Source organism: Cydia splendana, chromosome 5, assembly GCF_910591565.1.
Source record: "Cydia splendana chromosome 5, ilCydSple1.2, whole genome shotgun sequence".
Lineage (NCBI taxonomy): Eukaryota > Metazoa > Arthropoda > Insecta > Lepidoptera > Tortricidae > Cydia > Cydia splendana.
The window spans coordinates 7,599,485-7,622,297 of NC_085964.1; the positions used below are offsets into that span (position 1 = coordinate 7,599,485).

At 38.0% G+C, this 22,813-nt stretch overlaps 2 protein-coding genes across 2 annotated transcripts; one reads left to right on the top strand and one right to left on the bottom strand.

Annotated features, from left to right (window-relative positions):
* Positions 1-1,420: 1,420 nt before the first annotated feature.
* LOC134790549 (DNA topoisomerase I, mitochondrial) lies at positions 1,421-10,062 on the top strand. Its single transcript, XM_063761379.1, has 10 exons — positions 1,421-1,573; positions 1,885-2,045; positions 2,127-2,636; positions 3,801-3,894; positions 4,166-4,345; positions 4,624-4,723; positions 5,091-5,244; positions 6,933-8,230; positions 8,405-8,681; positions 8,802-10,062. Exons 1-10 carry the CDS (start codon positions 1,532-1,534, stop codon positions 8,902-8,904), a joined length of 2,919 nt encoding a protein of 972 aa, XP_063617449.1. The 5' UTR covers positions 1,421-1,531; the 3' UTR covers positions 8,905-10,062.
* Positions 9,963-14,044, bottom strand: LOC134790550 (ATPase WRNIP1-like). Its single transcript, XM_063761380.1, is given in 9 exon segments — positions 9,963-10,203; positions 10,412-10,657; positions 10,940-11,123; positions 11,319-11,493; positions 12,238-12,495; positions 13,080-13,252; positions 13,457-13,482; positions 13,485-13,653; positions 13,733-14,044. Coding segments are annotated over 9 exon segments (1,551 nt in total). The 5' UTR covers positions 13,943-14,044; the 3' UTR covers positions 9,963-10,093.
* Between the last annotated feature and the right edge of the window lie 8,769 nt (positions 14,045-22,813).

Here is a 22,813-nt window from a genome sequence, read left to right on the forward strand (position 1 = left end):
GGCTTATAATGATTATTTTGGAGTCATTTGCTTTAATAGGATAGCTCGATTTAAAAATTTGGTTATAATTTTACATTAAAATGGAGTTCTAATGTTGGTGGTCATTTACTATTTTTGGGTTTACAATGATTATTTTGGTGTCATTTTCTTTAATAGGATAGCAAGATGTAAAATTTTGGTTATCATTTCGCATTAAAATGGGGTTTGAAATTTGGTAATCAAAATCATTTACTATGTTTGGGTTAATAATGATTAGTTTGGTGTCGTTTCCTTTAATAGGATAGTAAAATCAAGTAAAATGTAATTAAATTGGGAATCATTTCACATTAAAATGGTGTTATAATTTTGGTGATCATTTATTATTTTAGGGTGTTAAAATAGATTTTTTGGTATAAAATTTTACTAAATTTTATAAAATACTAAATTTCGTAAATTATAAGCATCTGTTTCGTATCAGTATTAGTGAGGTTAACGTTAATTTTCTAGTCGTGTTGAAAAAAAAACTTATTAATTTATTTACGACAATCATGGTCACCCTAAAATTAAAATACTATACTACCGATATTCTGTGTCAAATTGAATGTCATCACTGTCATCACGGTCTGGTTAGTTTTGATATTATAAAGACTATTCTTTTATATTATTATGAAAGATGAACCATGCTAAGATCGACCTACTTTATAGATATTATAGACACTGACACAATTCAACCCACCAAAATACAGGTTTTTTTTTAATCACCTGCAAAAATTTACGGGGTGAATATACATTTGTACATGCAGGTCATACTGAGAGAATTTAACTATGGGACCAACCCAGAAATCGCGAAAAAAATTGACTCCCATACAAAATATCAACATCAGGCCAGCCAAAATGTATAAAACAGCCAATTTTTTTTACGCGATTCCCATAGTAAAAGTTGTTCATTATGACCTATTACATATATTTACACCGTAAATTATTGCAGGTGATTAAAAAACATCCTGTATATCAATAAAATAAAGTGTCTGCCGAAACAAACTCTGACGGTCAAGCAGATCTTGTCAGTAGAAAAAGGCGGCAAATTTGATAAATGTAGGCGCGAAAGGATATAGGCCCATAGAAAATTTGAATTTCGCGCCTTTTTCTACTGACAACTAACTCCTCTGCTACTATTCTACTGATATTAACTTTACAAGGTATTAACACATTCACTGCCAAAAACATGATAGATGTGTTCATTTTGAATTGGAACTGGAGCACTTGGCACTGAAAGTGTTTTACCTTCTAATAATACTGTAGAAAGAAACAAAACATTTCATGGTATATAAGCTCCTTGGCTGTCAACTTGACTAAAAATGTTGCCAGTATAAAATATGATCCAAATAAGCCATTCACCTGAAGTTGCACGCGCTTGCTTCAGTGACCGGCTGGGGCGCATGCGTATTCGTCATTTCACTACACTTAGAATTTGCGCTGTCTGTTGGCTCGGCCACACTTCTCATGTAATCTCTCTCATTATTCGGGCCAACGTTGAGTATACGTAGGCAAAATGAGTGTCGAAAACCCTGTTAGCGACAATGATTGCGAGTCAGTAAGTATTCAAATCATTTCCAATTGTTAATCTAGATCATGTTGTTAAGTTATTGTTGCCTATTATGCTGTAGATTATCTTATTTACTGGTGGACACGACCCGTGAAGCAAAATTTTCTAAGTCCCAATATGGCGTCAACGACTAAGTCCCTGAAGAGCGAAGCGTCGGTTTATAAAATTTATTGAAAAAAATGTATTATTCTTATCATTAGTGAGAACTCTTGTTTTAATTTAATACATAAGAATTTATTATTTGTCTTTTTTAAGTGCTTTAGTATACATGCCAAGAAATTCGCTTATTTTATTCGCAGGGAAAAGTAAATGGTAATAAAACTGAACACGTGAACGGTATCCACAACGGTTATAGTAGTTCCGAGAAGCACAAAAGCAGCCACAAGTCATCGAGCAAGGACAAGCATCGCGACAAGGACCGCGACCACAAGAGCTCCAAGCACAGCAGCAGTTCGAGCAGGTTAGTTTTCTAGAAAATTCGCAACACGCTGTACTATACCTACGTGGGAAAAATCATTATCATCGCTTTTTTAATTTATAGAGACAAAGATAAAGAGAAGCACTCCAGCAGCAAGAGCCACAGCAGCTCCCATAAGTCCTCGAGCAAAGACAAAGACCGAAGTGATAAAGATCGCAGTGATAAAGAGCACAAAGATCGCAGTGAAAAAGAGCATAAAGATCGCAGTGAAAAAGATAAAGAACGCAGTGACAAGGATCGTAAAGACAAGGACAGGGAGCGCAGTGACAAGGACAAACACCGCAGTGATAAGGACAAACATAGGGATAAAGACAGGAGTGACAAGGACCGGAGTGACCGGGATAAAGATAAGCACAAGAGTAGCAGCAGCAATGGTGAAAAGAAATCGTCATCCTCATCTAAAGACAAGGACCGGGAGCACAAGAGCTCCTCTTCATCAAAAGATAAAGATAAGGAACACAAATCAAGGGACAAAGATCGTGACCGTGAAAAGGACCGACACAGAAGTGACAAGGACAAGCACCGCAGCGACAAAGACAAACATCGCAGTAGTAAAGATAAAGACAAGCATAGGTGAGTATCATCTTATTTCTACATATTTTTGTATGAAATAATAATGAAAAATGTAGTTGATAAAACCTATTTGCCAATGTCTGGACATTAAAAGTCCCTCTTTATTATATTAAAGTATGGTTCAAAATTTCATTCATAAATCATACTGTTAGAGTCTGTTCCGAAAGAGAAGAGTCGTGGAATGTATTGGGTTCCATACATTCCATGACTCTTCTCTTTCCGTACAGACTAAACTAAAGTCAGCAACGATTTTCATAGCACATGTAGTGCCAGAGTTATTTTAAATGTCAAACTTCTATGAAATTATGATGTATAAATAACACTTGGTGAGGTAATTATAACATTATGATGTATAAACAACTCTCATCTTGGTGTAACTCTAATTGTTTGATACCCTCTATATTTGAAACTCTTTTTTGTAGAGTCTGTCTGTTCCCGCACGACTCTTCTCTTTCGGCACATAGTCTGTGGAAAGAGAAGAGTCGTGGAATATATCGGGCCCCATACATCACGACTCTTCACTTTTCGCACAATCTCTACTCTAAAAATTTCTCTTTTATTTAGTTTCTCCTGACTGTTGTATGTCTGTGTGTAATCAAATCTTGCAAGTTAAATTTGATTCACTTCCCGGTTTCCGATTGAGCTGAAATTTTGCATACATACGTAAGTCGGGTGACAATGCAATATTATGATGTCATCGAGCTGATCTGATGATGGAGACCGGAGGTGGCCATAGGAACTCTGTGATAAAACAATGAAACCTAATTGTGTTTGGGGTTTTTAGAATTGTCTCGATGAGTATTAGTTGCCTGTGGAAAAAAAGTAAAGTTGGCGATAAAAGCTAGTACCAAAAATGATTTTTTTTCCAAAAACTTATTCTTGGTATATATTACCTTTTTTTTTATAAAAGGCCCTTTTTTTATACATTACCTATGGCATCATGTGACAGTTTATGTCAAATGTCAAACAGTTAAATTTCCAGATTGTAGAATATATACTAATTTTAGTTATCAACAACAATATGACAAATTTATATGTATTAAAATGGTTAGAAGAAATGGAATTTAGGTATGAATTATTACATCATAATTGTCACTATGGTAATTACCTCATTTTGTTGCTGTAATCTATGTTACATGTAGTAACTGTGCATTTTCTTCCTAGTTCTAGCAAAGAGAAAAAGAGTAGCAGTGAGAAACATGAAAAAATTAAGTCTGAACCTGATGCTGAAGATCCCTTGAAGATTGAGCCAATGCAGGTATAACATATTACTAGTTGTTTGTTGCTACTTCAGGGGTCAGCATACTTTTACAGTATCATGTCAAATAACCACAATAATTAATTTCAGTGGTCTAAGTCCTACAAAGTGATATTCATTTGGGTTTATTGTAGAGTGGCAATTGCAGGTTCAAAGAACTGCATTCAACCCCTGTCTTAGTAACTTACTGCTTATTTTACTGTATCTTGTTATTTATACTTTCACAATTAACCAGGTATTCTTCAAATTTTATTTATATGCTTTTTACTAGTTGGATGAACCAGAATTAAAAAGTGAAGTTAAAGAAGAGCAAGAAAGTGATGATGGGTATGATGCCGGTGCTGTCAACAACACAACCGCCTCATCTTGTGACTATTCCCTGTCGCAGTTCAAAGATGAGCCTCTGTCCGAGCTGCCTCCTGAGGAGGAGAGTGAGGAAGACACTCCACTGGTAAGTTAATGCATTTTCATATAGTATGTATGTAGAGAGCTTCTTTGTGTGGTTGCTACTCTTCTTAAAAGTCCATGACATAGCAACCACCAGGTACCATAATCTTCTGAGACCCTACAAATTTTAGTACATATTCTACTATTTTGAATGTGTAACTAAAGGTTCCAAACTCAAAATCTGCTTGGTTAGCGTAAAAGAGACTAGAATCGTTTTAGGTCTGCTGTATGTTACATTACTTTCTAAATCCTTGATTACTGAAATAAATTATTTTTACACAGTCAGCGCGCGTGGCACCTAAGCGTCGGGCTCCCAGTGAGAGTGATGATGACACTCCATTGACCATTAGGAAAAAAACTAAGAAGAAAAAAGTTAAAAAAGGTACCTTATTATTATTATTCTATTTAGTCTTTCATTTAGGGCGCCCGCTAGACGGAGCGGGTTAACGAAACATTGAGCAACGCAATAGCGTAATAACCTGGCGCCGCGGACGCGAGTGACTGATTTTACCTACAATGGCACCCGCGTGCGTGCGCCCGCTCCGTACACCCGGGCCAGCCAGCCGGCGTCCTTATATTCTCGATTATCTTTCTATTGACTTTGCAATTGGTCATAGTTCAATCAAATTCAATACTGACAATGTAATTCAACTATATGAACAATGACTTACTATTCTCTGTGGAGTCACTAATTATGTATTGATTCTTACGAAATGATATTTATTCGTTTTGTCCTTTTTTTTAAACAGAATCTGGTTACGATGAGGAGATGTCAGAAGATGAACCAAAACCTAAAAAGAAAGCAAAGTCAAAGCCAGTTAAAGTTAAAGCTGAGCCTGTAGAGAGCACCAGCCCCACCAAGCGGAAGAAGAAGCAAGAAGAGGAAGGGGAGGTCTGGAAATGGTGAGTAATATTGTTAAAAACTGCATTTGACAAAGGAATACCTAATAGTTTCTTTAAAATTGTGTCAGTCAAAAAACATACAGTTGCCATACAAATAAATCTACTTAGTCAGACCAAGCTAATTTGGCAGCGATTTTGATTGCACAGAATGTACTAGTGTTATTTTAAAAGTCATAATTTCATATAGCCACGTCAAATTAAGCCGAATTTGGGCAATCTGCGGAAATAATTCCTGTAGTTTTGAAAATTGGTACAGGCATACCTTGTGGTGTCCAGATAAACATACTAAAAGTCCTCGAGGGTAGGTTTTTTTTTGCATTATGGTACGGAACCCTTCGTGCGCGAGTCCGACTCGCACTTGCCCGGTTTTTAATTTCATATTTTTGCTCATATCTCGAATATCTGTACGAATAGCATTATAATTACTTCCGACAAAAGTTTTATCATTAAATTTCCTACAAATTTGGTTATGTTTATTTTTACTCTGCGATCAATACTTTAGGAGGTACAGGCTGTTAAATAGGTACCTTCAACCCCCCCCCCCCCTACACCCCACTCCCCCTACACCCTCAGCACACCCCCTACCCTCGAGGACTTTTAGTATGTATATCTGCACATAAAATAACACTTCCTTTACTTCATGATTTAGATACAAATAAATAAGTTAACTGCCACAAAATTTAATCAGGCTCAGTAATTTCGGCGCTACATGGAACACGACGCAAACATTCCTAAATACGTTATATGAAATAGACCGTCGCATCAAAAGTATCTATCATCTTATAGTATATAGGCCTACAAAAATAGTTATGTCACTGTTGGAATAACTGATCGCAAGCGGTTTAAAAGCAATAACAGAATTGACCTACTCCTTGCATCCTTATATACCATTGTCTGCAGATAATAGAGGTAGTATTAACCGCTGCACTGGCGCCACATCCTCAAACCTCATCAGTTAATAACCGCTTTAGACCTTTGTAGATACTTATGAATGCGAAATGTAAAGGTTCCTCATTGTTATCCCGCATCGCAAAGGAAAGATAAGTCACAACAAGCTAACCTCCTCAGCATCGTCTCTTGTTGCTCATGCTGAGACGACAATGGCGAAAATAAAACCTTGAATATTCACTAAAACTATTAGTGTGGCGGATACTTTTAACGCATTGCTTATTCTATCCCTAGAATCTGTGCGGAAAGAGAGGAGACGTGGAATGTATTGTGCCCGATACATTCCACGACTCTTCGCTTTCCGCACAGACTCCTATTGCAGCTACAAATAGACTGCTAAAGTCATTAATTACCCTTCCTTTTTGGTTTTGCCGTAATTGACGAAAAAAATTAGACCAAATGTTGTTGAACCTTACTGTACGGAAGGAGGCCATCTATGTAATATTTTGGTAACTAAAAGCAGTAAGTAGCAGTAGGTAACTTTACTAGATGGCGCCACAGTGTCGTGTCAATGTGACAATCTCTTTTTAGGTTATGTCTTTAGACATGACGCTTTTTAGTATAGGGATCAATTTAATTACATTTTATCGGTGTACATTGTCTAAACCGAAACATATTGTTTTGCGGCAATTAAGGAGTCGGAGACTAAAGTGTGTAGTTATTGTTAGTAGATTAATTGTTTTTGTTATTGATTTATATGAAGTTCAAAAATTAACTTGAAATCTGTTTCATTTGCTAAGGTGGGAGGAAGAAAAGAAGGATGACGGAACTAAATGGAAGTTTTTGGAACACAAAGGACCATTGTTCGCGCCGGAATATGAGCCTGTACCCGAAAATGTCAAGTTCCGCTACGACGGCAAAGTGGTCAGGCTGTCCGAGAACGCAGAGGAGGTGGCCGGGTTCTACGCGCGCATGCTGGACCACGACTACACCACCAAGACTGTGTTCAACAACAACTTCTTTGCCGATTGGCGTAAAGTGATGACCCATGAAGAAACCAAGTTAATCAAAGATCTCTCCAAATGTGATTTTAAAGAAATGCAAGTATACTTCCAGAGTGTATCAGAAAAAAATAAAAACCGCACCAAGGAAGAGAAGGCAGCATTAAAAGCCAAAAATGAGGAAATTCAAAAAGAATATGGATTCTGCATAATAGATGGACATAAAGAGAAAATTGGCAATTTCAGAATAGAACCTCCGGGCCTTTTTAGAGGGCGCGGAGAGCATCCGAAAATGGGTATGTTAAAGCGACGAGTTATGCCAGAAGATGTGCTTATAAATTGTTCTAAAGACAGTAAAATACCCAAGCCGCCTGCAGGTCATAAATGGAAAGAAGTCCGACACGACAACACAGTTACATGGTTAGCATCATGGACAGAAAATGTGCAGGGCCAAGCAAAGTATGTTATGCTGAATCCTAGTTCAAAGTTAAAAGGTGAAAAAGATTGGCAAAAATATGAAACTGCAAGGAAGTTGCATAAGTGTATTGATAAAATCAGAGACACTTACCGCAATGATTGGAAAGCTAAGGAAATGCGCGTCCGTCAAAGAGCTGTGGCGCTCTATTTCATTGATAGACTTGCATTGAGAGCTGGTAATGAAAAGGATGATGATCAGGCTGATACTGTCGGTTGTTGCTCACTGCGTGTAGAACACATTCAATTATTTAAGGAAAAAGATGGCAAAGAACATGTGGTCGTATTTGATTTCCTAGGTAAAGATTCCATTAGGTACTATAACGAGGTGCCAGTAGAGAAACGCGTATTTAAGAATCTCGAATTATTCATGGAAAACAAAAAAGACAGTGATGACCTGTTTGACAGGCTCAACACGCAGACGCTAAATGAACATCTTAAAGATTTGATGCCGGGACTAACTGCTAAAGTGTTCCGTACCTACAATGCATCTATAACACTACAAAACCAATTGGATGAGCTTACTGATGGTGACGCGTCAATACCGGAGAAGATATTGGCGTACAACCGCGCCAACCGAGCCGTGGCCGTGTTGTGTAACCATCAACGTGCTGTACCTAAAGGTATCTAAATATTCAGCATTAGAACTTTTATTGTTATCACTTTTTGCGTTTTACATTATTTGCTACATGCATTATAAATAAAATTATAAAATAACGTTACCTTATAAAATCATCATTTTCTATATCTTGGTTTACCAGTTTAAAACTTTTACTAATATTTTTATGTTGTTTTAGGTCACTCTAAATCAATGGAAGCTTTGAAAGAAAAGATTCAAGTGAAGCGTGATCAGGTTGATGAGGCCGAGGAAGAATGCCGGGACGCCGCCAAGGCCGCCAAACGCGGATCAGCCAAGGAGAGAATTAACCATGATAAGAAGAAAAAGGCTCTTGAACGTCTGAAGGAACAACTGAAGAAACTAGAGCTTCAGGAAACCGATCGTGATGAAAACAAAACTATTGCACTTGGAACTTCTAAGCTCAACTATCTCGATCCACGTATTTCTGTGGCTTGGTAAGTATTAAACATATATATTGAAATAATGTAATGCATAAATGTTACCTTAATTAATTTAATTGTTTAATTTGGGTATGTATAACTTTGTCTATTAACTAAAAAATATTATAATTACAGGTGTAAGAAGCACGGCGTGCCGATTGAGAAGATCTACAACAAGACTCAGCGCGACAAGTTCCGGTGGGCGATCGACATGGCCGGCCCTGAATACGTTTTCTAGGTGCATGTAATGCATTACTCGACAAGTGTTAGCTTCAACCCACAAACGCAGCTCGTCAAGTCCATAAGGAAGGCTATGAGTTGAAAAGGGTTCATAGTTTCAATCAACCTGCAAGCTTTCCAATTTTTTACGTACCCTTTTATGAACTATTGACCATAAAAATTAAGTGTGATGTTTTTGTAGTATTCCTAACGTTTTGGACCCGAAATATCGAAATATTCCTCGTAAAAAGGATCCAAATTAGAAGTCTGATTCTAATTTATTTTATTTAGAAACATTAGTTTCAACATTATTCTTTAGTATAGGCTTAGATAATTTAATATTATATACCTTCTTGCAATCTGTTATCATATGTATATCTTAGATTATCAATATTTTGTATTTTAAAAATACGCCTTTTATTGGTGTGTCATAAGTTTCAAGACAAGATAGACTAGTGATTATTCAAATAAAAAAGTGAGTAAGGCAGTTAGAGACTTTGTATTTTTTTATCATAATGACAAAAAGCTGTGAATTAAGCAATAGTTTTAAATGCTTTCGTACTTTTAATTATTTAAGAGCGAAATTATTTAAGACTAGTGCTATTATATAAAGATATGTATATCAAAATTAATTATCAGCGTGATAAAAACGTCAATGCATTGTGTATGAAGATTACGTACTTTGGTTGGTGTACTGAAACTATCTATCTACTTAATATGTAACTATTTAATGATATGTAATAGGTAAATTTAGCGTACGTGCTTTTAGAGTTAATAGATAGATTACATCAGTCGGAGTTAAGGATAATCTTCATGTGTGTACAGTCAAAGATAAACACAATTGTTTTACATTTTTAACGGCTTTTGAAGGCTCGAAATGTAACCATCTCACCTGTGATAAGGCTAACTATTCACTGCTGAAGATGTGATTACCGAATGTGAACATGCCCAATGTGCAGTAGTTATAATTATTATCAGGGAAATACACTATGTATTTTATTTTTATATTAAGATCGAATACAGTGGCAGAACAAAGCCGGCAATGTTACGAAAGGTACAATGTTATAGATAAATTTGTAATATTACTTGTGTGTGTCTTGTAAATAGAACATTTTTACCATGTCATGCGAATGTAAAATGAGATTATCACAAATAAATAAAACATTGACTCTAGGAATACTAACTTTTATTTTAGTTGGATTTATAAGCTAACCCCCACCCTCGTCGTCCCGAAAGAAATCCACATCCTCAAAACCTTCCGGCATATACGTTAGACCCGATTCGTCTTTGTGAAGTAAATTATATCCTTTACCGTATCCTGTAAAAAAGTAAATTGTCACTAAGTTATGAAGCATAAATTAGTATAGGTATGTTATTACTGTGGTCCCGGGTTCGAAGGTTCCCGGTTCGTGATAATTAAATTTTCAGACTTATGTGGGATCTAAAGGTCTCGGAAGATCAGGACAAGGTTTAGATGCAGTATGAGAGCTCCGTTTATGATAACAAAATACACAATTTAGACAAACCTATTTGTTTCATAAGTTTCGTCGTCGCATTCCTCAAGTGTAGAGGTATGGGCGGCAGCGGGCCTTTAGCTTCTCTAAGGGAGTGTTGGCAGCGTTTCATGGCCTCGTACACCTCCCGGCTCTTGGGCGCCCGCGCCAGCCGCACCGCGCACTGCACCAGCAGCACGTCGGCCTCCGGCATGCCCACCTGCTGGCAACCTTGCAGGCATGATACGGCTTCCACTATAGCATTCTGATCAGCCAAACCTGTAAAAGACAACATGCAACTCAATCTTAATTAGTGAAACCCTTGAAGAGCCATAGGTAATAATGTCATCTCATGGTCATGATTATTTCTCAGAAGTCTTAAGCTTTCAGCGGTTATTTTCTGCTCATTGTAAAGATTTCTCGGGTTGTTGTGGGTAATTTCATTTGTAGTTGACATGAGTATTCATACATTTAATTTTCAACCTTAATACTAGTAAAATAAATTCGATATTTATAACATGCCCGTAGAGTGCTCCGCCAGTGGCCGGCAGGTATACTCACCAACATCTTCGCAGGCGATCCTGACGAGCCTCCTCGCGATGTAGAGCGGGTCCTCGCCGCCGTGCAGAGCCCGTGTCGTCCAGTAAAGTGCCGCGTTGTCGTCGCTCGCGCGGATGGACTTGTGGATCGCGGAGATCGTGTTGTAGTGCTCCTCGCCGTGGTGGTCGTAGACCATGTGCGAACGCTGCGGAACAGGAATGGATGTTGAATTGTCATTGGCAGATACTTTTGGCACGTTGTTTCATCCGCTACTATTGATCCAACCACACACCGGAGCATCTTGCAGATACGCAAAAGTGTGATAACCGCGTAAAAAAGGTCTTGAACACATAATGTTACCGAAGGCTACAATTCGAGTATGCCAGAAATGCTAATTTACCTTGATACCATTCTTGATGTCGTCAAGCGTGAGCAGCGCGGGCCCAGTCTCGTGCACGCGCGTGGCGGCGGCGGCGCGCGCCGTGAGGGCCAGCTCCAGCGCGCCGAGCGCCACGCGAGCGTCGCCGTCGCTCACCTCGGCCAGCCAGCGGAGAGACGCGCGCTCCACTAGACACCTGCATTATGTTATTGTTCTTTGTAATGTCTTTAGACGAGTTGGGTTGGCAAGAGTAATGCGGACAATCCATCACGCACAATTCATGACGCCAATTTGCAGAAACTAAGCCCACAAAAACCTATAATCTGCCAAACCAATTTTGTGTGTAGCATGAAAGGATAAAAAGACTAAATCCCTTTTTTGGTATGATGTTGTTTATACTATAGTAAGAAGACAGTAAAGAGACAGTATCACTCTCTTTGTCAAAGCTCCAGTGCCAAGCTACCCTTGCCAAACTAGGTATAGTAGTTATTAACTAGTCTGGCCAGCAGAATAATAATGTAGCTGTGTAAATGAGTACATATCTCAGATCTACATATACATTTAGCTATCTAGTCATGCATGACGAGTAAGGGTCTCCCCTGATATATCGACGCGCATTCGGCAAAAGCCGATAGGAAAAGCTTTATGTCCACGCAATAAGAGCGAAAAAGCCGTCGACGCGTCGGCAGGCGCCGGCCGATGCGAGCCGAGCCGAATGACGACTTTTTCGCTCTTATTGCGTGGACATAAAGCTTTTTCCTATCGGCTTTTGCCGAATGTGCGTCGATATATCAGGGGAGACCCTAATGGTGTAATGATGAACGTTTACATTTCAGTCCAAAAAGCAGTACAAATGGATATCATCCTATAATTTAATGATCATATCAATGATAGTCATGGCTGAAGTTTTTACACACAATAAAGTGGCCAGTTTTTTTACCTAGGTATATCACCATCAGTAGGACATTCAAAGTTGCTTTCTGTGTCTACCAAAACTGCATCCTTATTTTTCTCCACAGCCCTCTCTAATATCAGCACCACATCTTCAACAGTCAGTTTTCCCATGACCACAACTTTACAACGGCTGAGCAGGGCATTGTTCAAACTGAATGAAGGATTTTCCGTAGTTGCACCAATGAGCATTATAGTTCCATTTTCTACATGGGGCAGAAAACTGTCTTGCTGAAGCTTGTTAAATCTGAAACCCAATATGGTATTACTTTTTTACTTTTATCGTAAAAGTTCATAATGTTTTTGTGACATGCACATTCAATAATACATTCAAAAGGCACATGGATTAGGTCAATATGCTTGTTAGAAAAAATGTTATACAACCTACTAGCTCTTAGACAACAAAGGCAATTACATACTGCTAACATGCATGTGGTGAATTAATATTATATAAAATTTTGCTGAAACTGGATTAATAACGACTACTAGATGCTACTATTAATTATTATAGTCAGTGCCGTTTTTACCATAAGGGCACACGGGGCCTGTGCCCAGGGCAGTGCGCCGTACGGAGGGCCCCGAGACAGTAACAGTATATTTGATTACCCATAATAAATAGAAGATCATAGTAGAAAATGTTAGTTTAATTCACTCTCTTTACCTTCCAAAAGGGCCCCAAATTCTTATGTGCCCAGGGGTCCAGCATAGTTACTAAGAAAAATCATACTACAAAAAAAATCTATTAGGATCTTATTAGAATTCCCACAATCCACACTTTTCCTTCAACTATGATACAGCACATGTTATGTTCAGCATGTTTGTTACTCATACCTGTGAATTTCATCCATGAATAGAACAGTTTGTCTCTTATACTGAGCTTCGTTTTTGGCAACTTTAACCACTTCTTTGACATCATTAATACCAGACATTGTAGCAGACATCTTCACAAAGCGCAAATTCTTCTGTTTTTTACAGATTTGGGCAATCACATTAGCCATCGAGGTCTGAAATAAAAATTGGCTTATGTATATTTTACAGTTGGCAGTCTAAAATAATAACAAAATATTGTTTAATTATTTCAGACTTATTAAGCCCTATTACATTAATTTAAATTACAATAAAATCAAAAATGAATATACAATAAAAACAATGAAAAGTAATAATCAACAAAATAAAATAAAAAAGGATATGTTAAGATACATATTTACCTTACCACAGCCTGGTGGTCCAAAATTATTTTGTTTTGTTCTAACATAGACCGCAGCATAGTGCCAGCACCAAATGACTCCTTGTGTCCAACAATATCATCCAAACTAAGAGGCCTCATTTGTTCGGCTAATGGCACACTCTTGCCCGTAATTTCTTCCTTACCATTGCTGTTAAGAGTGGAATTTGAAGGCAGTGGCTGGAAATAACAAGAAACTTGTTAGTTCTAGTGTTTTAAGGCATGTAGAAGAAATTACTCTACATTATTTCAAACTTACCTCCATATGTTTTGGTGCACTGTTGTTTATATTGTTCTCTGTCTTCAATCGCTTTTCTTTGGGAGAGATGCTGTTAAAAAACGAACCCATTCTTTTTGCGGCACTTTTCTCAGGTTGTGTGTTGAGAAACAAACATTTGTTAACATGATCTTCTATTTGGTCCTTTATGAATTCTCGATTGCATACAGGGCACGCTACAGAGCCATCCATTGTAACAGAAACTTGGAGCACTTAAACATAACCTTTCTCTAGCAATTAATAATGATTTACTTAAGTATTTATTATGTAAATATGATATAAATCTATGAAATCACTAGATGAAACTTGTAGCCATGAAGTTATAAGATGGAGTGAGTGAACTGTCACTTTTTTTGCCATACTAAATTTAACCTTATCACCGAGCCAGAAAGACGTTCTTACCAGACTAGAGAAAACGGTCCACTTGAGATAGCAAAGGTGGGTCGCGGTATCTCACTCGCACATGTTGCCAATGTTAAAAATATACCATTGTGGTAGTATTTCTGTTAATGTCAACAAAAAATAAAGAGTATAGTCTATGATAGGTATTTGAATTATTCGGTTGTCAATCTAAAAAAACAAAAGTAGGTGTTCTTCTTGTATGAGACGCCATTATAGTATGTAGTCTTGTTTTGAGAGTAATAAACTTAATTTGGTGTTTAAAAGCTTTTTCTTTCCTGCTTGGAGCCCTAATCCTAATAGGTTACGGGCCCATGCACGGAAAGTTAACAGTAGAGAAGTAATTGCGACAAATTTTACGCACATTGGTGTCGTCGGCTCTAACAGGCCGAACTGGAGGAAGTAAGTCGTAATGGAGAAAGTGGAGAGAGTGGAGAGCAGCAGGGCCGTAATACTCGGCGAAAATAATTGGCCAGCATGGCAGCTACAAACTCGTATTGTGTTGAAAGCGAGAAACCTATATAAAGTAGTGACAGAGGTATGTACGGAGACAAATACAGCAGAGAAACAAAAATGGGATGATTTAGACAGAAAAGCCCAGGAAGTTATTGTTTTAAGAGTGGAAGAGGGAGTTTTACATTATTTAGCGACATGCGAGACTGCAAAGGAGATGTGGGACAAGTTGGTCACTGTTTACGATTCTAAGTCGAAGGTGGGCATTCATTTACTACAGCAGAAGTTTTATAGCCTTAAATATGAAGCACCCATGGCAAAATATCTGTCATCGGTTGATGAAATTGTCAATAAACTCAAGACGTTGAAGGAAGTAGTTTCAGAGAAGATGGTTATAACGAAGATTCTCATGACCCTACCAGAGTGCTACAAGCACTTTACTTCTGCATGGGAGTCAGTTGCAGAAGGGGAGCGGACTTTGAAGAATCTTCAAGCACGGCTATTGGTAGAGGAGGAACGCAACGGAGCTAGTCAAGTACAAGTCGAAGCCACGTCCGCCGCGCTCCTGAGCAAGCATAACAACGCAAGAGTCTTCAAGAAGGGTGATAAAAATGATAGTGTGAAATGTTTTGAGTGTGGAAAAGCCGGACATTATAAGAATGACTGTAGAAATAGAAAATGTAATTATTGTGGAAAGGTAGGGCACCTTTATAAAGATTGCAGGGCAAGACAACACCCAAGAGTATCGAGGGCTCCAAATGCCTACATCATGGAGAGCTCTTGGACTGGACGTGCATTTGTGATGGACTCGGGAGCCAGCGAGCACATGTGCAAATCCAGGGAGCTCTTCTCTAAACTCACAGAGGTGGAAAATAGATGGGTTACGGTTGGTAACGGCAACCAATTAAAGGTATGTGGTGTTGGCTCTATAGAATTGAAAGCAAACAATGGCTGTGAATATACAGACTCAGTATTGTTTGACGTTTTGTATGTGCCAGAACTTAAAGTAAACTTATTCTCATTAATTTGTGCATTTGACAACGGGTATAAGTTGATTGCAGGTAGTAAGCTATGTAAGTTAGTTAGATGGGGCCAAGTAACATGCACTTCATATCGCAAGGAAAATCTATTTTTAATGGATTTCGAGTTTAATGAAGCAGTAGCTTTGGCTACCACTAAAAGCGTTAATGAATGGCATAGTATCTTGGCGCACCAGAATCTTAACCAGGTAAAAGAAGTATTGAGTAAAAATAATGTAAAACTTGAAGGGCTGACTGAGCAATGTGTACCTTGTATTAAAGGAAAGCAGCACAGGTTACCATTCAGCAGCAGTACAAATCGGGCAAGTGCCCCTGGGGAGTTGATTCATATGGATTTGTGTGGACCAATGGAGGAGAGGTCCATAGGTGGGTCTCTATATTTCTTGTTGTGTAAGGATGACTACAGTAGCTATCGCTTTGTATATTTTTTGAAACAGAAGTCAGAGACAAAAGAGAGGATCGAAACACTAGTTAACAAGTTTGAAAATGAGACGGGTCATAGAATCAAAACTGTTAGGAGTGACCGTGGGACAGAGTTTGTGAATAAAGATGTTATGGATTTGTTTAACAGGAAAGGCATCACTCATCAAACATCTGTCAGCTACACGCCAGAGCAAAATTCGCGGGCTGAAAGAGACATGCGAACTTTAGTAGAAGCAGGAAGGACAATGTTACAGGAAGCTGCACTAGGAAAAGAACTTTGGGCAGAGGCAGTGAATACAGCTGCATATGTGATTAACCGGACTGGACCAAGTAAGGTACCTAATAAGACACCATACGAACTGATGTATAACAAAGAATTTGACATAAATACATTGCACAAATTTGGTTCAGAGGTGTACATCCATATACCAAAACAGAGACGTCTTAAATGGGACGCTAAAAGTAAGCATGGTATTTTTGTGGGATATGGAGAGTACAGTAAGGGGTATAGGATTTGGGAACCTAATACAACTATGGTTGATACATACAGAGATGTTACATTTATAAAAGATGTTACAGAGAAGTCTGACGGAAAGAAGAAGACCAAGACAATAGAAGAAGGAACAAAGAGTGATTGTATTTTCCAGACGTGCATGAGTGAAGAAGAAGAAAAGGAGTCTTCATCTCCTGAACAGTTGCATGATATTTCTGGATATGAAACCCCAGACGAACCTGTTGAAGATGAAAACCAAATTGTGGAAAATGAAAACCAAATTGTGGAAGACGAAAACCAAATTGTGGAAGATGAAAACCAAATTGTGGAAGATGAAAATACAGAAATCGGACCTGATACGGGACATGAAAATAATGCAACAGGTCGAGGAACAAGGACTAGACAGATAACCAAGCCTAAGCGTTTGGACGACTACGTTTTGGGATTTACAGCAGTTAATGACGAAAGTCAACTCACATATAAAAATGCAATAGAAGGAAGTGACAAAAACAAGTGGAATGAGGCCATACAAGCAGAATTTGATGCACTAGAACGGAATGACACATGGATAGAGACTGATTTACCAGCGGGAAAGAAGGCTATTGACACCAAATGGGTCTTTAAAATAAAGAAAGGTGAGAATGGGAAGCAACAATATAAGGCAAGACTGGTGGTTAGAGGGTTTCAGCAGGAAGATAGATTTGATCACACAGAGATTTATGCACCAGTGGCTAGACTACCAACTTTGAGAATCCTACTTGCAGTTGCGTGCAAATATAAACTGAAGATGTTACAGATGGACGTAAAGAGTGCCTTTTTGTATGGAGACATACAAGAGGACGTATATTTGAAAAGACCTGAGGGAATGGCGGAAAGCAGTAAAGTGCTTAAACTGCAACGATCGCTATACGGATTAAAGAGATCGCCTAAGATGTGGAATAATAAGTTCAATGATTTCATGATTAAGGAAGGGTTTTCAAGAAGCGAAGCGGATTGTTGCCTGTACTACAAGAGCAAAGAAAGAATTTATGTCCTGATATATGTGGATGATATACTCATTTTAGGAAAAAGTACAGAGCAGATAAACCATTTAAAATTGGCACTGGAAACACGTTTTGAAATGAAAAGTCTCGGTGAAAATAATCTGAAATATCTCGGAATAAACATACTTAATAAGAATGACACCATAGAGTTAAACCAAAAGAGATACATAGAAGACATTTTAAAGAAGTACAAAATGGAGGAATGCAACATCATAGCGACACCTATTGAAGTGGGTCTTGAACTAAATTCGGAACCGTCAAATGATGAGGAGATGACAAGGAAATGCAGAGGACTCATAGGAAGCCTCATGTATGTAATGCTGGGCACAAGACCGGATATATGTTTCGCTCTAAACTATCTTTCAAGATATCAGTCGATGGGATCTTCTGGATTATGGAAAGCACTTAAAAGAATTCTTAGATACTTGAAAGGCACCATAGATGCTAAACTTATTTACAATGCTACTGAAGAAGCTCCACTATTGGGATACACGGACGCTGACTGGGCGGGAGACAAGGCGGATAGAAAGTCTACGTCAGGATACGTTATGAAGGTTTTCGGTTGTACAGCGTCATGGGGTTGTTCAAAACAACAATGTATCTCCCTTTCTTCAACCGAATCGGAATACGTAGCTTTGGGGAAGGGGATAATGGAGGCGTGCTGGATACGTAACCTCCTTCTGGAGTTAGGGCTGCATTTTCAAAATTTTAAAATATATATTGATAATCAGTCGGCCATTCATGTTGCAAATAATGTAGACAACAAAAGACTTAAACATATAGATCTAAAGTACCATTTTGTGAAACAAAAGGTAACTGAAGGTCTATTGCTGCTAGAACATATTCCTACAAGTCAACAGTTAGCTGATCTGTTTACAAAAGCGTTGGGAAAAGTGATTTTTCGAGACCTGTGTTCTCAAATAGGTTTGAGTGGTAATTTTTAACTTACCCTTAAAAGTATGTAAATGGTACCCGACAGACCCATAAAGTGTTCTTTTATTTAAAGTGGTTAATTGTGTTGTGTTCGCTATGTGGTCGTAGTGTTTTAGTTGCTGACGATCTATGTTTGAAGGACTTCTAAATATTCCTTCAATTTATAGTTTTTTCTGCTGTCGGTACCTAGCTTCTTTTGTTGAGGAAGGGTGTTAATGTCAACAAAAAATAAAGAGTATAGTCTATGATAGGTATTTGAATTATTCGGTTGTCAATCTAAAAAAACAAAAGTAGGTGTTCTTCTTGTATGAGACGCCATTATAGTATGTAGTCTTGTTTTGAGAGTAATAAACTTAATTTGGTGTTTAAAAGCTTTTTCTTTCCTGCTTGGAGCCCTAATCCTAATAATTTCTATCAATATACTACTGAAATTAAATACCTTCTTATATTATTTAAGCGCTATATTTAGAGTAAGGTTCTGATATCTTTTAAGAAATTTGTAAATAATTATGATGTCAATATTATTAACTAATTTAACCAAGCATGTGCACAACAAAAAAAAACATTAATTTTGATATGGTAGACATTGTAGTAACTTTGAATATTAATTGGTATCCCTAACGTGTGATGACATGTTATCAAAACACGTGAATGAAAAATTTCTTAAAAACCGGGCAAGTGCGAGTCGGACTCGCGCACGAAGGGTTCCGTACCATAATGCAAAAAAAAAAACGAAAAAAAAAGCAAAAAAAAAACGGTCACCCATCCAAGTACTGACCACTCCCGACGTTGCTTAACTTTGGTCAAAAATCACGTTTGTTGTATGGGAGCCCCATTTAAATCTTTATTTTATTCTGTTTTTAGTATTTGTTGTTATAGCGGCAACAGAAATACATCATCTGTGAAAATTTCAACTGTCTAGCTATCACGGTTCGTGAGATACAGCCTGGTGACAGACGGACGGACGGACGGACGGACGGACGGACGGACAGCGAAGTCTTAGTAATAGGGTCCCGTTTTACCCTTTGGGTACGGAACCCTAAAAATGGTGAATAAATGTTGCGTTAAAGGTTGTAGGAGTGAAAGAATTTCTAATTGTGGAATATTGTTTCACAAGAAAGCCACAATTATTACATTTTGCGATAAAAATACAAGTCAACATTGTCAAACTCATTAGGGTGACCATGATGTCGGCACGATGAGAATCAGTGTTACACAATTCTTATTACGTACTTAAAAGTAAGTTTATATGAATAGGTATGTATTTATTTCGGCATGTTTAAATTGGTGAAATGAGAGCCAATACAGAATAAATAATTGCCAAAATTGAAATACAAAGTCCTTAAACATTACAGACACATTTATACATTGTTATAATAATAAAAAAAAACACATTGATGATAAAAGAAAAATAGAACTTTATGGTAATTTACTGACTTTTGGGACGATACCAGAAACGTTACTGGGAATTTACCCTCTTTGGAAAATTTACTGGGAACGGCACATCACTAGTTTCTTTACATTTCACGACTCTTCTCTTTTCTTCTCATTAAATTCCTTTTTCAAAGCTTTTATTGTATCTTCTGTACGTTTTCCAATAATTAAGATATCATCCACGTAGATAAGCATCCACGTATCTTCTTTGTAGTACATACAGTAATCATATTCAGATCTTTTAAATCCAATAGTTTTCACAAATGTGTCTATAGTTTCGTTCCAACATCGAGGTGATTCTGTTAATCCGTATAGTGCACGTTTCAATTTAAGTGCTGTATTTCTGTTCTTAGTTTCGTAACCTTGAGGTATTTTGATGTATACGTCTGACTTCAGTTTACCATTTAAAAATGCTGTTGGTATGTCAAGTTGAGCAATCTTTAAGTCTTCTTGAATAGCTTTAGATAGGAACATTCTTACTGTTGAATGTCTCGCAACTGGTGAATAATTATTTTCAAATATGGTTTCTTTCTTTTGTTGAAATCCTCTCGCGACTAATCTTGCTTTCTTAGTTCCTTCATCTTTTTCTTTAAAAATCCATTTCGTATCTATTGCTTTCTTTCCTTCTGGTAATTCTTTTTCATCCCATGTTTCTAGTTTTTCTAATGCTTGTAGCTCTTTATTAATAGCTTCTTTCCATTCTGGCTGTCTTGCAGCTTCTTCAAATGTGTCAGGTGCATTTGCACTTAAACATATAACTATATTTGTTTCAAAATCACTCAAATATGTAGGGCGTTTGACTACTCTCCCAGATCGTGTAGCTTCTTCATGTCTTTCATCATTCATTACTTGGATCTCGCATGAATGCCTTCTGGTTTCTTCTATTTGCTGTGGTTCATTTTCTTTGGGCGGTTCTGTTTCTTCTCTAATTTCTTGTCTTACTATTTCTTCTATATATTCTCTTACATTATTCTCTTCTTTTTCTTCTTTATATAGTGTATCGCTTTCGTCGAATATTACATCTCGCGAAAGTATGATGGTATTATCTTCTGGATTCCATAATCTATAACCTACACGGTTATATCCAACCATTCTTGTTTCTTGTCCTCGTTTACTTAGCTTGTCCTTTCTTGGTATAATTGTGGCCCATGCTTTACAGCCAAAAACTCGTAGTTTTGATAGATCTGTTTCACCATATCTCATGTAACAGGGTGTCTCATAGTTTATTGCCCATGACGGAGACCTGTTAAGTTGATAAGCTGCACACTGAATTGCTTCGATGTTGGAACGAAACTATAGACCACGCTCTGCTACCATGTTGAGGTTTATGGGCTTTTTAATTTAAAGAACGTATGACTCCGCACATAGATTATTTTATTTTATATTAAAACACAAGAATTACATGTTTAATGTTTTACATATTTTTCAGAAAGCGGGGCGAGTGACGTGTGTCAATGCTCAGCTCATTTGTTTGTTCATAGACTAACCAAAGACAATCTCAACAGCACAGATGGCCTACCACCGTGAACACCCAGGTTCGCAAATTACGGGCGTATTTCTCTTTTAAATAAATAAATAAATAAATATTGGGGACATCTTACACAGATCAAACCTAGCCCCAAACTAAGCAAAGCTTGTACTATGGGTACTAGGCGACGATATACATACTTGTATAGATAAATACATACTTATATACATAGAAAACAACCATGACTCAGGAACAAATATTAGTGTTCATCACACAAATAAATGCCCTTACTGGGATTCGAACCCAGGACCATCGGCTTAGCAGACAGGGTCACTATCCACTAGACCAGACCGGTCGCCGGTCGTCTTTTACTCCTATAAAGGAGTAATTACAGAGACAGAGAAAGATGCTCGTCAAACGATGCAAACTTCGGTGTCTATGCTCCAGTGACAAGCGTCCTAGTTAAAAACATAGCAAACGGGCGTAGCGGTCCCACGCGACCCTGTGGCAGTGGCGGATTTGGCCTAAGGCCGAGTAGGCCCGGGCGTAGGGCGGCCAGATATTTTAAGCGGCAGTCTATATGATGGGTGCTGAGAAAGGGGCGGCTAGTGCTTGCTATGAAGGGCCTGGGACCTAACGCGGCAAAGACTGTAAAAAGCTCTCAGGACAGTGGGGGTGTCCTGAGAGCCTACCCCGAGCCGCTTTCGACGTGTTGCCTCTATGTAGCACTTTCGTACGTAAGTGTGACAGAGGGGCGACACGTCGAACGCGGTTCGCGGTAGACCCTCTGGTTCTGTCAGCATATCTGTCTGTCTATCTATCTCACTCATACCTTTATTCTTGACAGACGTTACGGCGAACAACCTTCCTGAGGATCGACCATGTTCGTGGTCCAGCATCTACGCCTATTAATAACAGTTTTTAGAACAACTAAATTAAGTACGGTAATTAAGGTTGTGTGAAGCGGTGTACAGAAGAGAAAAAAAAATATATCCATCCCTTTTTAGGCCACAATACTAGTACAGCGAAAAGACAGTATGATTCTTTATAACTAATATAACTATGCACGAATAAGAAAAGATCGTGGCCAAACGATATATTCAATGTTATCCTAATATCCTACATACATATGACTTATGGTCACCCTAATTAAAAAGAGATGCAACGGCCCACCTTGACTTCTCATGGGGACACACTTTTTGGCTAATGTACACTATCCGGTTTACTCTCTAGGTCCGTGCTTGTCGCAAATTTGACCGGGAATTGGATTTTGACAGTGACATTTGAATGAATGTTGCCAGTCAATTACGGTGCGTTCACATACTTGACAAACCACTTAAATTTCTATGATACAGGATCAAGTTTTATAAAAACCTA

What these genes read in the sequence shown, in the direction of transcription:
- LOC134790549 (XM_063761379.1), top strand. Translation starts at nt 1,532, where the DNA reads ATGAGTGTCGAAAACCCTGTTAGCGACAATGATTGCGAGTCA. An exon ending in CACAGCAGCAGTTCGAGCAG is followed by an intron (nt 2,046 to 2,126) that starts GTTAGTTTTCTA and finishes TTTAATTTATAG; the next exon opens with AGACAAAGATAAAGAGAAGC. An exon ending in AAAGATAAAGACAAGCATAG is followed by an intron (nt 2,637 to 3,800) that starts GTGAGTATCATC and finishes TTTTCTTCCTAG; the next exon opens with TTCTAGCAAAGAGAAAAAGA.